An 18,062-nucleotide genomic window follows, 5' to 3' on the forward strand; every position below is an offset into this window, starting at 1 on the left:
ATAATAATAATAATCGGCAGGGATCCCAGACCAATACAATTAGTGTGCCTCCTCTATTTTAAAACCCACGAGCTGCCACTGTTAACGTGAGCAACTAAAATTGCAAATCAGATGTATAGACACAAAAAACTGCTTTAGTGAGTTTTTTTTTTTTTAATTTCAAAAGATGAATCCAATAACTTGCACTGGATTAACACACCCTAAAAATCTCCAGAGACAAACAGCAACCCTGTATGTTGTTTGTAAGTGCCACGGCTCTCTCTCGGTATCATGTGTGCAAAGTGCACTAGGTGAGTGTTAGGTTCAGGGGTACCTACTGTAAGTAGAGCCGTTCTCGGTTCTAGTGGACGGAAAAACAGAGATGTTGGTTCATTATACCTCACATACACCGTTCACTGCTCAAACCTAGAAAGACAACACAGGGGGGGGGAGATATTTGGTGAAGGCAGCATTTATATAATAATATACAGCTTAATTTAAAAATTATCATGATATATATATATATATATATATATAAAAGCACTCTAAGTATTAGACAAATAATAAGGAAACAGGCCTATATAAAGCCTATGAGAAATATAAAAGCAGATATGACAACTCATTCCCAGGTTAATAAAGAGGTATATGAGAGCATCTTTTAAAACTACGCTTACAAATGTTCAGTATTCCTAGGCATCAGTTTAAATGTCAGACTTCCATTACAATCCAGGTCCTGGTTACGCTGAACGGCTAACAATAGAGAACATAACAACTGATGACTTGAGAATGTCACGCGCTCTCCCCCACAGACCTCACAGCATTGGATAGCAGTCAAAACAGCTTAAAGTTAAAGAAAAGAGCGAGTCATTTGGAGAAGAGGCTCACCAGTAGCATTTTCCATGGACAGCGTGTTGCTTTGGAGGCTGTAGCTCCAGAGTGAGAGGACCAGGGAAGGACTGCATGAGCAGAGTGATCCAGAATGCTAGAGATCATATTACTGAGCTGGTAAATATAGCAATTGCCTATGACCTCCCTGGTTCATTCAACACTCCTGCATTCCAATTTGTACTTAAAGGAATCGCATTAAGACTTTTTATGGGCAGGACTGGTTTTACAATATGATTATAAATAATTATTTACAGTTAAAATGTATTTACATAAATATATTAAATATTTTGATTTTTTTATTTATACAGTGAATTTTTTGTTTTTAATACTTTTTTTAAATATTATTTGTAATAATACGTTGTTAATTAATAATATAATGAAATGTATTTCTATATTTCTATAATTAATAAAATTTTATATAAAACATTTTATATTTATGTATTATATATATATATATATATTTGCAGTTATATTAAATTAACATTTTGTAACAGACTTATAGGGACATTTTCAATAAAAAGAATACAATGAAATCAAAAACACTGGGATTAACATGTAAAACTAAAATGTCAAATCAGGTACATAGACACTTAAAACTGGCGTTTTTTAATTTCAAAAGGTGAACCCATTAATTTTGGATTAACACTCAAAGTCTCTACAGACAAATTGCATTTTTTGTTTTTAATTATTCTATATATATTATATAATTAAAGTAAACATTTTATATTTATATAAAAATACAAACAAATTGCATATGCAATATATTTAATAATTAAAATATTAAATTATGAAGATATTTCTTAAAATATCTTGATATTTCAATTAGGTACAGCACTGGTAAACATGTAGGCTAATATGAGAATTTTTTTCTCAAGATGTCTATGGCTTGTTTAGCTGGGCTTAATATCCCAATAACAGAGGAACAGATGTACTAAAAGTACTATAACTACATGGCAACGGTCAATAAAAGCCAGTCAGGATCAATATGGGAGGGTAACAGTTAAGTAATCATCAGAGAGTTTAATAATTTAGTAATTATGGGAGATTGTAACTTACATAAGTAACCACCCACACCCACATGACTTACTGTAATACTACTAAAACAAACATATAGGTTTGATAGCTTATGTAACAACAAAATTATGCAGGCTACCTGTAAGTTAAGAAAAAAAATACCTCTGAGACTGTGGCTTTGAACAAGTCTGACATGAATTTAATAGGGGAGACAGGGGATGTTGTAACATTTGTAACGCCATCTGTTTAACCTCCATATCTGTGTAAAATATTACCTATAATTATGAGACCTACAATCTCATAATTGTGGCAAATGCCAGAATATTTACTGTTCCATTTTGTTTAACTTTGTTCAGATTATTTCACGTCAATGTTTTTGTTACTGTTACAACTAATCTAGTTGTGTAATCTTACTAGAAGGGTAAGGTTTTAACAACACTACATGACACTAATTTACACATTTTATGAATAAGTAGTATATTTATAAACTACTTTAATCAGAAGCAGACAAATAAGAGAAAAATCAAGGTTTAAGACAAAAAAAGGGGGGTAACATGTTACACACTGCCCAGTCCCCCGTACTTCAGAAGCGTGTCACGTGATCAAGTGCGCGCTGACGGCTGCAGTGCAACGTTTCAGCGCTACATCACTAAACTTCAAGTACTAGATAAACAAAGCATAACCCGAACACTTTGAATAAATTTCAAGTATATATTAATATCATCTTTAAAAAGAGAGACTGCACCAGACTAACGTACAATTACACGATACTTCCCAGTTATTTAAAACAAAAAGACTTTATATTCAGATTAATAAATTCAATCTGCAGGACTGGGTCTGAAGAATTAAATACCTAACTCGCGATTTACCGCTGCAGAACAATGTAATTTCATACATTTACACAAGACAACTCGCCGGTCGATGTTATGTAATTAGTGAAACGTCAGGACGTTTCCAAATCGGGCGAGTAAATTAGTGAGAACGGCGAAGCAAGAATGTGCAGCGCGAGCATTCATAGCATTAACGTTACTCACCGAAGTGAGCGAGACCATCCTCCGCTCTTTCAGGGAAGAGCCCACCGCAAGTGAGACCTCCACGCAAGACACTTTGAACTCTAGCAGCCGATACACGATAGTTCACTGATGCCCTTCAAGACAGTATAAATAATAACCGAGGCATTTTGGTTGTTTCTGTCCTTGTAACATTCCAAGCTCTTGACTTTCCAAAAAATAAAAAAAATAAAACGGTCGCTCACTTTAACAGTGACGTCGGCGAGCGTTTCTTTCATCTAATTGGCTAATCCTGCTCTCGAACGTCATCACAATGCCACCGCCAATGTCACCCTGGCGACGGGAATAAACACGTTTGAGATTAGTAGCAGCGCTTGATGCGATTTAAAGGGATCGTTCATACAAACAAACAAACAAACAAAAATTATATCAATAAAAATTTCTACAAATAAATAACAATTATGTATCATTTACTCACCCTCATGTACCAAACCTATATAACATTCTTTTTTCGCGTGGAACAAAAAGGAAATGTTAGGCAGAATGATACATACATATATTAATATTTTCAAAACGATGCTAAACAGAAATACCCTAGAGAGTGGCTCTAAAAACAAAATCACAGTAAACATATTTTGAAAAAATAAATGGCCATGACAGCAGTGATGTTAATTAAAACTATTAACAGTTTTAGTCAATTGAAATACAGCTGAAATAAAATACAATATAATTATATGAAAAACTGAAAAAAAAATTAATTGAAGTCGAAGTACTAAAATTACTTAAATATAAAAATATAGATTATCTTCACACACACAAAAAAAGAATAAAAAATGATGAGCCCATTATGAAGTTACTAAAACTTTAACTAAAATTAAAATGAAAACTGAAAATAAAATGTTATTTCAAAATATTAATAATATTATATAAATAATACTATAATAACACTATAATGACAGTCCATAAAAGTCTCGTTTTCTTCACAATTTAAGTGGCATTACCTTCTAGGTCATATCACTGGAATATTAATAATGCATTCATATATATAAAAAAAACATTTGCAAAAATGAAACCCTAATATCAATAGCATGTCCTGTGTGGGCACAGAACATCAAATATTGATACTCTAGAAGTGAATTCTGGAGAAAAAAAAACAGTGCTTCATTCTGCTTTTATGTTTGATTAAGGGTTGCGGATAAAGGCATAAAGAGTGTTAAAGGCATAGCGGATGCTAGAACCTTGCTATATAATATCCATCATTGTTCTTCCCCCGACCAAACAACAAACATAAATGATTTCTACAACTATAGGAGCTGATTTTAACATTTTACATTTCACTTCAATTTAAGTTATACACATATAAGTCATTAAATCTCTATCTACTCATTTCACTTTTTGGTTATAAAATGATCAAAAAACTGATTACAAATTCTGAATTACAACTTAATTCAAGCAACATGGTTTAAATCACGTCTTACTGATGAGAAACCTGAAATGTTTAATGAGAAGTGCTTCTAGCCTTCAACATTCAGCATGTACTACTAACCTAAGCATTTGTGAGTCTCAGTGTAGCATGGCACTCTGACAGTTACGCCGAAAGGATCTCAGTGCTTTTCCATTCAGTCCATCCTTCAAGTTAAGCTATCCGGTTATATATGGGGGGAAAAATGCAACAAACTACGTTTTCACCAATTTCCGTTGATAAACATGCAAATGAGGTTCATGCACTGATTTGATCAATGTACCAGGTATAAATAAATAATTTGATGGTTTGATCCTATAACTCCTGTAGAATAAACTTGTCAGTTTCTGCACCTTAAGATAACATTGCACATTTCAAAACACATTTTAGTCAAGCTTCAGTGACTTTAAAAGGATAAATCACACAGAAATGAAAACTTCATTTATACTTACCCTCATGTCATTCCAAATCGGTATGATTTTCTTTCTTCTGTAGAACACAAAAGATGATGCTCTAAAGAATGTTGGTAACCAAACTGTTTTTGTAATCGACTTCCATTTTGGACCAGGGAAAAAAAAATCTCAAAATATGTAAAAAATATAATAAAAAATAAATAAAGTCACATAGGTTTGGATCAACATGAGTAAATAATAAAATAACAGATTTGGATAAATTTTGCATCACATCACCTGCTCACCAATGGATCTTCTGTAGTGAATGGGTGCCGCCATAATGAGAGTTCAAACAGCTGATAAAACATTACAATAATCTACAAGTAATCCACATGACTCAAGTCGTCCATTTCCTGTTGTCCTCTCACATCAAAATACACTGACATATTAGTTAAAAACTTTTTTGGACTCTTTTTACTTGTAAATGGTGCTTGAAAAATAATCTCATCTGAATCAGGAGAGAAATACGGTATATCTCTCTTGATACAGACGAGATGACTTTTTCACTGGAGAAGGCAATTTCGTTTTTAGGATGTATCCGTTTCTTACAAACACGCTGCTGATTACTTGTGGATTATTGTGATATTTCTTTCAGCTGTTTGGACTCTCATTCTAACGGCACCCATTTACTGCAGAGGATCCATTGGTGAGCAAGTGATTTAATGTTAAATCTGTCCTGATGAACAAACAAACTAATCTATATCTTGGATGGCCTGAGGGTGAGTAAGTTTTCAGCAAATTCTCATTTTTGGGTGAACTATTCCCTTAATTTAATAAATTTAAAATTTAATTTTTAAAATTAATTTCATAATATACTGGCTGGATACAGTCGTACACTATGATTGTTTTGCTACTAATTTGTTTCGTTTTGTTTTGAACAAATAACACCAATCAGTAAATCAATAATAAATGCTGTGAATAATAATCAACATAATCTTTGGAGGATTTATGTTCTGTCACTTAACACATCTCATTATTCTGAGAGTAAAATATCCAAATCAACATACTATAATATGGATACAAGTGAAATGAGGATAAGCACTTTTCCAAGCGTATGCTTTGTATTGGAAGTACAAGTTTGAGGGCCTACTTCCAAAGCAGCAGAGAAAGTACTAATAGAAATATTTTAAAAAGGAATAAAACAAAAAATACCACAATTAAATAGCACATGCATGTGACTCCGCAATTCCCTTCTGGATTCTTCAATCAGATTATAAAAATGAACTGGACATTTAAAAACATTTGTAAATAAGTTGTTTCTATGTGAATCTAGCACTGCCCATACAATATATAATATAATGTGAATCTAGCACTGCCCATACAATATATAAGGCCTGAGAGTCTTTTGCATGTAATTAATGGCTGACAGCATACGACACACATCAGCAGGCAATGGAGATCCATGATTTCTTCTTTAAGACATCAGTGCAGTGCAACATTTTCTTTCAGCTATGGGTGATTGTCTTAAAATCTGCACATCCTGGGCTGCCAGAGCCCTCCGCTGTGCTTTATTTTTGAAAATACAGGGGTGCTTGTGAAGTCTGAAAACAAAAAGTAAACCCTTAACAACAGCAACAAAACTAAAGGTGCACACGAGTCATGGTGTTTCTTATGACTGTGTAGTGACATGACACGCTATGTGCCGATTGAATACAACTGAAGCCCCAGCAAATCTTAGGAGTTTTTCCCTGAAAAGACAGTCTCATTCACTCTATGGAGCTTAGATGGTGCTAGTTTAAAGTTGATTTGGTTATTTAAATATAGCTTTTTGTGATCCTGGAGAAAGACAGTTATTTTGTTTTGGGAACTATCAAGATCTCATCCCCATCTTGAATGCTGTAGGAGTGCAAGGCCCGTGTGCTGTACTTCAACTCATCAGGGCCGAAGGCAGAACCCTTGTCGATGTAGTAAATGCGCATGTTGCTGATGGGGAGCTGCACAACAGTCCTCAGCTGCTTCTTCAGCTCTCCGACAGTCTTGTCCAAACGGATGCTCACCTGCTGTACTTTGTCTTCATAGCGTACCTCCACCTTGGCGTGGCAACGTGGTCTCAGGTCAATCTCAGCCAGAGGAGCCAGTTTCCCATATTTGGTCACCAAGCAGTGATATCTCCAAAGCAAAATGCAAATACTTAAACCATATTCAGCCTTCCACTACTGTACATGGTCAAACCAAAAATCCTCCCTAAAGAGAACCAAAATACTATAAAGCAAGCACTTTTAGCTACACTGGAAAAAAAAATAAAAACACTGGCTTTGAAACAATTTCATTCAGAAATTGCTAGTAAATTTCACAAATAATTACAAAGAAACCGCAAGTAACACATTGAAGTAAATGTAAAATTTATAAGACTGAAATTGTATTTACTTGTAAAACGTAACCCAATAATATTTGTTTTATTCACACCTACAAAAATAGTTTTTTTTTTTTTTACAGTGTACGCAAGCTCAATTGTATATTTCGTTCTGGTATGTATGCAAAAAAAATGTAAAGTGTATAAAAAGGTTTGAATTGCATTCTCTAGTGGAAAAAAATGTATATTAAAATGTATTTTAAATACATTTATTTTGTCCTAAGTATACTACAAATATATTTACATATGTATGTGTTTAATAAAAATACCCTGCAATTGTACTTTTGGTATACTAAACTGGTATACTTAAAGTCTGCTATATAGATATACTTACATGTAAGTATACTTGATTGTGCTGAAGTGGAATTATTGCAAGTATACTTCAGGTACACTTTAAATATCTTGCATTTAAAGACTGATAGTATACAGAGATCATACAATCCTTATTAATAGTGATATTAAAACACATTTTAGGCATGCTATTTAGAAATGTGCATTGTGCAATAAAGAAACAATCCAAGTAAAGTTTAATTATAATTTTATATCAGTAAGTCTTAAGTGATATGTCTATAAATATGTTAAAGGATTCGAAGTATACTTAGTATAAAATAAATGTATTTTAAATAAATTAAGGCATAGATTTTTTTTTTTTTTTTACCAGAGTTCTCAGCACTGCCACAAATGGTTTAGCATACACTGTCTTCTTCTATAGATAAGTTCAGGTAAACAAAAAAAGTTAGATAAGAGAAGTTTAAATCTGGTTTATAATTATTTAGAAAAATAAGAATAATTATATTATAATTATTTAATAAACAACACATTTTATATAATAATAAATATTAGTTAGGTCTAAATAATACTTATTACAAAATCGCCTAATGTGGATTACATATCGTAAAACAAACACAGGTGCATCAAATAAAGCAAAATCCTATACCATAAAATAATAATAATAATAAAAAAAACTATCTGGTTATAACTACAGAATGTTTCCAGATCATGTTTATGCTGAATGTGTTCAAAAAAAGCTGGACAGACCACAAGATAATGGAACAAAATGTATGGATCTTAAGGCACAGTTTTAAAACTTTTTGCGACACCCAAATGCAGCTGTCTTTATGTATACACAGATCAACAGTTTAAAAAACAGCTGCCTGATACCGTGTCTACAGGGGATGGGCATTTTTCAAAAATATTGTATTCGAATATTTGGGCTCATAAATAGTTTTTCCCCGAATATTCGTTTATTTAAAGAAAGATGTTATTTTTTTTTACATCTTTTTTACGTTTAATTTTTTTGTTTGTTTTGACACCATTTCTAAACAAGTTTATAATTAGGCATTATACACAACAATGTTCTACAACGTTACGTTATATCTCAATGTTATCTCAATATATATACACATATATTATATATATAAAGAACATCAGATGAGCTCTCTTCTAAATACAGCTGCATTTACCTGCAGTCGTGAATGCAGTGATGGACAGCTGTCTTTCCTTTGAATGGACAGCTGTCTTTCCTTTTCCTTTGCAAAATTTGAATATTGTCGAATATTTTTCGAATAATAATTACAGATTGAATATTCAACTATTTGTCCACACCCCTAGTCTACACCAGGTGTGACCGTTGTTGTGTCGCGTAGCAAATCCATTTGTACTTTGTTTGCATGTTTCAAGTAGCGTAAGAGCTTCAAGTACATTAGAAATAGAACAGGGAACCAGTTTACTGTTGGGGATTTGTCGCATCGCATTACGACACGCCACGTCGCATCAAGTATAGACAGAATCACTGATTATAATGGGTTTGATTGTTTTTAGTTGCGTTGCATCGCTCGCATCCAGTGTAGACACAGTGTGAGTCCAAGAACTATTCAGTAATAAGGTTCTAAATGGTCTACACTACAGTGTTCATGCCTAAAAGATACCTGTGAGGCAGCTCTTCCTCTGAATGATCCAAGTGATAACGGATGAAGAATCTCTCAGCATCTTCTCTCTCACAATCCGTCACGGCACTCCCATTCAGAGAGGTCACTGACGGCAGTCTGCAGGCGGGAGCAATGAGATCATCTCATCAACATTTCTACAACATTAATATCGGTTTCTAATGAGGTTAAAGTGAGTTCACCTAAAAATAAAAATTTGGTCATTATTTACTCTGTCATGTAATTCCAAACCTGTATGACTTTCTTTCCTCTGTGGAACGTAAAAGAAGATATTTTGTCCGTACAGTGAAAGTCAGTGGTCACCAAAACTGTTTGGTTACCAACATTTGGAACAACAAAAGGGTGAGTAAATGATGAAAGAATTTTCTTCCCTGTAAGATACATTGGACTTACTGGGCTATCATTAGACTGCGACGCTCCATGCTCGTGTAAGCCTGCAGTAGAGGAATGCCTTGCAACCTCACTTCTTCCAGTTTGGGCAGAAAGTTTAGCTTCTCAATGTCCTCCCATCGATTAAGTCCTGAATCACACAAAATGATAAGAAAAACTTGTTTTTTTGGGGGGGTTTATGTAATTACACTGTACTAAAATAGTAATAATTAGACAATTACACACATGCTATGATTATTTAGACTCTTTCACAGCAAGTGTCACTAACACGATGATACCTGCGTTATGCAGATTGATGCTTCGAAGGTTAGGGAAGAGCCGCTGAAGGATTTCTCCTGAGTCTTGAATGGAGTTCAGGTTGTTGTTGGCCATGACCAGAGTGTCCAGTGCAGGGAACATGGAGCCGAATTTTCGTACTTCACTCCACTCCTGGAGACTGTTATCTGTGATGTGGAGCAGACGCAGTGTGGGGCAGGGCATGGTGGCCGGTGTCACAGTGGTGTACTCATTAAGGCACAGGAACAGCTCCTCTAGTCTGGACAAAACAGATCAATATTAGTGGAGAGCTGTCATACCACAGACACTTTCATAAAATCTGATGGTTCAAATTAAAGCATGAAAAAAAACTGCTCATTGGCCATAACGTTACCTGAAAGCTGTTGAATGAATTCAAAGTGAATTCTCTCAAACATCATTTACAGTTCAATAAAGTAACATGGTAAAGTGGATGATCCCATGAGAATCAATAGTATCATGATGGTACAATGAAAAGAAATGATAAATCAATAATTTATTCAAGACATTTGCAGGATTGCATGTACACAGCCATTAAAATACTCTGTATGTGAAAAAAGAAATCAAATCAAAACCATAATGTCTCAAAAATCTCAAACTGACCACAGCAATCAATACCACACATGTACACCACCGGTAATTGTTATACATAATACAATTAAAAAAAATTTCAAAACTACAAAAACATCAAGAGTTCAAAGTGTGACTCACTCAGGCATCTCTTGTGTGAATGTGTGCACTGTATACCAGGACACCTGGGTATTGTTAAGAACGAGGCGGCGGATGCTAGAGAAGGCCTTTGCACAGTCCGGCTCCAAGACTGCATCACTCAGCTGATTAGAGCTGAGGTTCAGGAACTCCAGGTTAGGGATGTTGGAAACAATCTTGCTGATCTAGAACAGATTAAAGGGTTAAAAGACATATTATATATATTATAAATGTATAATACACACACACACACACACATATATACATACATGTACATAATTTAATTAAAACAGAAATCTTCTGAAATATTATAAATGTCATCACTGCCACTTTTGATCAATTTAAATACATCCTTGCTGAATAAAAATAAATTCATGTCTTTAAAAAAATCTTAATGACCCCAAAACTTTGAACAGTAATGTATGTTTATTTATTAATACTATATTTACAGATCCTTAAATCAGTCCATTTAAGTCAGTTTCTCACACAAAGCTATACAGCGCATGAGTCATATGGACTATTTTTATGGTGCTTTTATTATTTAGTTGGAGCTTGACAGCCTCTTCACTTTTAATTGCTGTTTTACAACATAAGGTTGCTTATTATAACAAAAAAAAAAGTATAACAGCAAATGAATTTGGAACAAAATGAAGGTGACAGAGTATATTATTATAAAATGTGTGTGTGGGGGGTGTGGGGGGGTTTAACCTCAGAACTAACTCACCTCAAGCCAGTCTTGGAGCTTGTTGTGGGACAGATCAAGTTCAACTACATGAGTACAGAAGGCAGCAATTTCTCCCTCTTCTCCTGCATGACTGATTCCAGAGCCATTCAAAACCAGAACACTGGGCAGGTTCAGACGGTCTGAAGGCAGAATGACCACATAACTAATGAACTATGAAATACAGCAACAGGATGCAGCTGCCAAAGCAAACACTAAAATCATCAAGGAATCTTACATGACTTGTTATTAACTAACCCAAGCCTCACCTTTCATAGGTGATCCCTGCTGTCTAGACGGCACAACCACGACCCCCATGCCTGGACCCCGACGGCAAGGGAAGTTTTCTGGGCTGTACTTCTCACTGATCGCCTGCATGAAGGTGCGGCCTTCTGTCTCAGAAGCTTCCATTGTACCAGCTCACACCACGCACCTTATACAACTGTTGATTCACAGTTATCAAAAAAAAAATTATAAAGACAAAGTGTGTCATTATTCAATATTAAATAGTTGCTAGTTTAATGTGCAGAGATAACCAAGCCATTCGTAGGCCAATTTCCCAAAATGGTGATTTCAAAATGGTATTTGAGAAGACCTACATGTCAACTTCTAGCTCAGTCAATGGCGTGAGTTTGAGGCGGAACTGCCAGTTTGTTTGATCCTGAACTAGCCTTACTATGAACTCCAAAGGTCAAATGATCTGATATTTGAAGAGGCTTACTGACCTTGACATGTGCTCTATAAATCCCTTCCTCATTGCACCACATGACTTTCAGTCTTTTATTAATCTTACATAATACTGGTTTGGTGTGTTCTTACACGATTGATTGGTCAGAAGCTGTTTTATTCACAATAAACCATGGCTAAGACCGCTTCACCCAACAGTTCTGTGTATCACTGCGCAACACCCTTAGCAACATAAACAATCAATAATACAGCGTCAAAACTATTCCATGTATTATGTATTTAAGCAAAATTAAAGGGATAGTTCACACAAAAATGAAAATTACCCCATGATTTAGTCACTCTCAAGCCATCGTAGATGTATATGACTTTCTTCTTTCAGACGAATACAATTGGAGTCCTGGCTTGTCCAAGCTTTATAATGGCAGTGAATGGTGGAATGAATGGCCATTTTTGGGTAAACTATCCCTTTAACAGTCTGTTTTTTTTTTTTTATGAATTATGAGTGACCCCTGCTGGTGTTATGTTGTGTCATTCATCTTTATAGACCATGTCCTTCCCCCCTCAAAGAAACTCTTCTCATGCAGGAGATCCGAGATACATTGATGTGTGCGCGCATCCAAGCCCACAATTTCTGAAGTGCGGAGGGAATATTACTGTATTAATTACTGTATTTATTAGTTTTCTGTTTGAGGTGTGGTACTGTATGTCCATAATTTTACACTCTAATGACGCTAGCAAACTCGCGCGGTGCTGCAATTCGGTTTGTTTTAAACTAAAAGATGGAAAACAGATGTTTTCTCATGCTGAGATATAAGCAGTTGTATTTGTGTGTATACTATATGGTGTTAAACAAATAAATGACACCGTGGATGAGAACAGTTACTATTCTCTGTTTTTATTTGAGCTCCATAAGATGAGGCATGTTACATCAGAACATTGTCTTGCCATTTACTGTTGCTGTCAGGAACTATTTTTTTAGCTGAAGGACAGCATTTAACAAACTTACTTCAAAAAAGTAACATATTAATATATCAATTTTTGGTTTTAATATTTTTTATTGTGTGGTAACCGTTTTATAAAAGCAATAAGGTACATGAAGCATGCTGTCCAGCACAGCCTCTCGTACCTCATTCCTTACACACACACGCTAGTATGTACTAATTTGTGGGGTCCTAATGTTATATATAAGAATGTCAAAACATGTTTTAAGAATGTTAAAATGTTATATATATATATATATATATATATATATATATATGTGATTTTCACTAAACCATCGTTGACAGAGCCGTCGTGTGTTGTTTACTGTTGGAATGTTGCTTTGCAGAGCGCAGACTTGAAGAGTTGCCATGCCCACTTATTATATGCAATGCCTATTAGTTGTCTTTGGGCTTGTTGTTTGGGCTCGGCTCATCTTATGGAGTTAATTCATTAGGAAGGATTCATTTTATGGAGCTAATAAAGTAGACAGGTGCAGGTCTATATAAGAATGCTTTCTGAAACTAAGTACTTATAAGTTTTATTAATTAAGTGTGCCTGTCATGCCATGACCCATGTGTCAGACAACCTCAAGCAGTTCAGTTAAACATATAATGAGAAGCTGCAGCCCTCTGGGCTAAAAGTTCCATTTTTAAACAGAACTGGCCTAGATTTAACCATCTGCTGACTAAATTAGTCATGTTCTTTGCTAAAATGAAACCACCAGCTGTACTGAGAATAGCAATACTGGCTTATAACAAAAATAAGTGAATCCACTAATGAATAAACATTTTGTATATGTTTTTCCTACATTAACTGATGAGAAGCATGAGTTTAAAAGGCTTAGTCTCACCTGCTGTGCGATTTGTCCTCACAGGTCCACAGTCACAGCTGTGCCATAAAATAACATTTACTTTTACTACAAAAGTTATTTGTCCTTTGAGTGTCAGGGCTCAAACACATTAAATGTGGCTGCAAAACAGCAAAGAGACTGGGCTCTGATCAGCGTCCTCACGGCAGTTTTCAGAAATAACAGCACTGTGTAGAAAGAAGACACCAGGTCAGCAAGAAGGGCAGACAACCAACTCACCTTCAGTTGTAACTACATTAATCTGCCTCAACAAAGGCAAAACACTCAATATGCATATGAAAAACCTTAATGTAGTTACAACTCAAGGCAGGTTTACAGGCTCTTAAGGAAAACACATGAAAAAGAGACCAACACCATGTAAACATTCTTTGGACAGCTGTGCATATAACAGTCCTAAAAAAAAAACAATCGCTGCCTTGTTAAACAAAATGTTGCCAAGACAATACACTGCCTGAAGCAGTTTCATTAGTCTAGCGTTTTGATCACCAACTTACAAGAACAAGAGCTGATGTCTTTACATTTTACAGCATGTTGCACATTTAATACAGCTTATGAAACACCTATTTTGTACAAATGAAATCATGTACAAATAGTACAGCCACACACATACATACATACCACACACACACACACACACACATATATATATATATATATATATGTGTGTGTGTGTGTGTGTGTGTGGTACTCTACTGAACAACTATTAATATTTCACTGCAAATCTACCCAAAACTGTCCACAACCACATATTGTAAATGAGCCTATACAACATCCGTACATTTTCAAAGAAGGAACCATTTACAAACCATCACATGACAATAACGTAATGATAAAGAGATAAAGGTGTTGCGACATTCGTTTGTGATTTTATAAAATAACAGAACATTTATAAAAGACACTGGTGCTAAATCAATGTCAGACGAATTTCTCTTGGGCTACTGCACGAGGATACATATATTAAATCAGACAGCACCAGTCACCAAAACAGACGACTAAATGTTAAATGACTCGGAAAGAGAATGTATCTTTGTAAGTCAACAAACACCTGAGCATGATCGTACGTAAGCTAATATTTAGCTAGCTAGAGCCGAAAACGTCCCTCCATCATCATAAAGTGTCTTACATTGAAGGAGCAGCTCCACAGTGTGACGCGGGACAGGACGCGTCTCCTAACCGTCAGTTTATCCACGTCATGTCATTTGAAGCCTCGCACTTTGATCGCCAAACTGTTCCGCGCAGCTCTTGTTATTGTTGCTAAATCAGTCACGCTGTCCCTATTGTCACGGAAGTGGCGTCACTCCAGCTGGATGCTCTTGATTGGCCCGTTCAGTTGTGCGCGCTGTCTGAGCGCCCTCGCTGGCGGAGCAGAGAACAACAGGCATTAAAAACGTTTTTCTAGATTTAAAATATCTCGCGTTTCAGTTTGTGCATTTATAGATTGTATATAAGTATGGAAGCCCGTTTCTATAGAAGCCCGTTTCCGCCACTGAATAAAAAATTAAAAAAATATTATTGCGACTTTCTATTTCTCACAATTGCGTGATACAAACTCGAAATTGCGAGTTATAAAGTCAGAATTGTGAGATAAAAAGTCACAATTGCGAGTTATAATGTCAGAATTGCGACTTTTTATCTCGCAATTCTGAGAAATAAAGTCGCAATTCTGAGAAAAAAAGTCAGAATTGCGAGATATAAACTAGTTTCCTGTTACTGAGATTGATATAGAAGCCCGTTTCCGCCACTGAATAAAAATTTTAAAAAAAAAGGTAATTGCGACTTTTTATCTTACAATTCTGACTTTTTTTAAACAGAATTGTGAGATATAAACTCGCAATTCAGACTTTTTTTTTTCTCGCAATTGCGAGTTTATATCTCTCAATTCTGACTTTTTTTCACAGAATTGTGAGATATAAACTCGCAATTGCGAGTTAAAGTCCAATTTTGAGGGGTGGGGGAAAGACTGACATGTTCTCAGAATTGTGAGTCTATATCTCTCAATTATGACTTTTTTTTTCTCGCAATTGCGAGTTTATATCACGCAATTCTGACTTTATTTCTCAGAATTGCGAGTTTATATCTCTCAATTATGACTTTTTAACTCGCAATTGCGAGTTTATATCACGCAATTCTGAGGAAAAAAGTCGCAATTACCTCTTTTATTTTTTATTCAGTGGCGGAAACAGGCTTCCATAAGATTGAGTAGTTTACACCTGTGTTTTCTTTAGAATATTTACAGGGTGAAGAGTTTAAAATATTCTAGTTGAGCCCCCAGCGTGAGTTCCCTCTCGAGCTTTCACGAGACATCACGGAGATATTTCTCCGTTATGGGAACTCCTTCCCTTCCAACCTTTCCTGAAGTCCTATTGGCTCCCGCCAGTCCAAATGACTGGCCAATTGACGCGAAGTATACAAATAGCACAGAGGAGCCTGTCAGGAGTAAGCTTGACTCCTGGTATTTCAGGTCCACCCGGAAAGCTGACTCGAGGACGTCGGTCCCCTTTTTCCTCGACGTACATGAGCAGCTGGTGAAAACATGGACTGCACCCCAATCAGCGCGCGTCCACTCTGCCACACAGTCCATTTTTTCCCACGTGGATGGGGCGGAGGCCCACGGGTACGTGCGCTCTCCCCCAGTCGAGGAGACCGTCGCTGCGCACCTGTGTCCTGCAGCAGCCAAGACCCTAGGCTCAGACATCAGCCTCCCCTCAAAGCCGTGCAGGACCACCGCCCACCTTGCCAATAAAGCATATGCGTCTGATGGCGAGGCGGCTTCCGCGCTGCACGCCATGGCAGTGCTGCAGGTTTTTCAGGCGAAGCTCCTGCAGGCAGCGGAGGGCGGAGCCCTCACGGCAGAGGCCACTAAGGATCTGCGCGCGGCGACGGACTTCGCGCTGATGGCAATGAAGAGAGCGGCCCAGGCTGTGGGAAAGGCCATGCTTCAGGGACCAGCCAAGACTGATCACACCGGTGTGATCGTACGCTTCAGGGACCAGCCAAGACTGATCACACCGGTGTGATCGTATACGCGTTAAAGGGTTAAGAATGCAAATAAGATGATCAGAAGAGATGAGTAAGTGCAGGGGTTCAGTCCTGAATCATGGGTGACATGGGTGACTCTAGGGACAGAAATATCTTTGATTAACTTACAGACCAAATATCACATGGTGGTTCATAGGCGCTTGTCGGCTTCTGCAGTAAAACGTGAACTCGCGATGCCTTGAAAGTGGACAAAACCGGCTTTTTTGACAAAACGTGTTTAGGGTTCAGATCGCGCTATATGTGGAGAATAATGCACAGCAATCAGCTCTTTTTTTTTTTTTAAAGTGTCGTTTATCGGTTTTTGCAAATTAACTCTTCATGTGGTGTTCTGAAATGAGGAGGATAATTTTTTTTAAATTCCTGTCTCAGTCACATGTTCTTGGTTAAATAAATATTACACTACCAGAAAACAAAGAAAACAACAACAAATACAATTCTATTTTATATTTTTACAATAACAATGTAATCAATATTCTGTTTATTAAAGCCAAGTATGAATCTCATCAAGTTAGTGTTTTTAAGCATTTTACATTTATTTCAAAATAATAACTCAAGGCAGTAACAATTTAAACAAAATATTTTATTTGTGAACTTATGTTCAGCTATTCTTTTTAATAGTTAACTTTTAACTATTTTTGAATTATTCGGTTCATCAGTCATCAAAGCTCAGTAAATATTGGTCACAGACACAGAAATTTACTTTAAATTTCAACAAGCTGATTTACTCACTAAAAACTCCCACAGATCATGATTTCAGACCATTTCAAGTCTTATTTTGACGTAACAAAGTGGTTACATCTAAGTGTGTGAGTTGTTTACTTACTTTTTTAAATGAGTCTTCCCATTAATGCCATTATATTGTTCATTCAGACTGATTCGCGAACGTAGAACGCACATGAACACAATAGGCGGGATTTATCGCATGAACCAATCACAGCCGAACATAACCAGTCATATCCAATCATATCGTGATGGAGGCATTGCCTCCTCTCACGTGATTTCCCCCCATTCATTCTCAATTACCCCCCCACTGCACGCTTTAGTTGGTCTGTTAAAACTCAATGAGCTCAGGGGAGGCGAGAGAGACTCAGACTCCCGCTGTAACTTTACCTGCTGGTGTCGCTGTTGGACAATGTTTCTTTAGAAAAACGAGTGATTTATACACTTTTTAATATTATATATTGTAATATTGGCGTTGCTTTATTTTTGTACTACTAATTTTTTCTTATCCAATATTTTGAAGATATATATATATATATATATATATATA

The 18,062-nt window shown here is 36.0% G+C and overlaps 2 protein-coding genes across 9 annotated transcripts in view; both read right to left on the reverse strand.

The window, feature by feature from the left end:
- The window catches only part of LOC107717278 (ubiquitin carboxyl-terminal hydrolase 2-like), a 33,643-nt gene extending 28,709 nt beyond the window's left edge, over positions 1 to 4,934 (reverse strand). Inside the window, exons 1-3 of one of the 6 annotated variants that reach the window (XM_016523966.1) lie at positions 865 to 1,104; positions 654 to 729; positions 318 to 405 (exon numbers count right to left, since the gene is read on the reverse strand). The gene's annotated coding sequence lies outside the window, so the exon portion shown is untranslated. Of the gene's footprint in view, positions 1 to 317; positions 406 to 653; positions 730 to 864; positions 1,105 to 2,915; positions 3,302 to 4,437 lie in introns of those variants that run through there. The other 5 variants (XM_016523968.1, XM_016523967.1, XM_016523965.1 and 2 more) reach the window with 5 other exon arrangements.
- Positions 4,935 to 5,547: 613 nt separating this feature from the next.
- Positions 5,548 to 15,052, reverse strand: LOC107717279 (tubulin-specific chaperone cofactor E-like protein). 3 transcript variants are annotated; one of them, XM_016523976.1, is made up of 9 exons: positions 14,877 to 15,051; positions 13,736 to 13,920; positions 11,487 to 11,676; positions 11,221 to 11,360; positions 10,500 to 10,681; positions 9,773 to 10,029; positions 9,498 to 9,624; positions 9,087 to 9,203; positions 5,548 to 6,346 (listed from the first exon to the last, which is right to left on the reverse strand). In XM_016523976.1, the coding sequence occupies exons 3-9, from the start codon at positions 11,626 to 11,628 to the stop codon at positions 6,220 to 6,222; spliced, it is 1,092 nt and encodes a 363-aa protein (XP_016379462.1). In that variant the 5' UTR covers positions 11,629 to 11,676; positions 13,736 to 13,920; positions 14,877 to 15,051; the 3' UTR covers positions 5,548 to 6,219. The 3 variants fall into 3 exon arrangements, with proteins under 3 accessions (XP_016379462.1, XP_016379461.1, XP_016379459.1); XM_016523975.1 differs by having other exon boundaries at positions 6,265 to 6,914; positions 11,487 to 11,659; positions 14,877 to 15,052; XM_016523973.1 differs by having other exon boundaries at positions 6,265 to 6,914; positions 14,877 to 15,052.
- Positions 15,053 to 18,062: the final 3,010 nt, after the last annotated feature.

The sequence above is a fragment of the Sinocyclocheilus rhinocerous genome, unplaced genomic scaffold (genome assembly GCF_001515625.1).
Source record: "Sinocyclocheilus rhinocerous isolate Xijiao unplaced genomic scaffold, SAMN03320098_v1.1 scaffold1893, whole genome shotgun sequence".
Taxonomy (NCBI): domain Eukaryota; kingdom Metazoa; phylum Chordata; class Actinopteri; order Cypriniformes; family Cyprinidae; genus Sinocyclocheilus; species Sinocyclocheilus rhinocerous.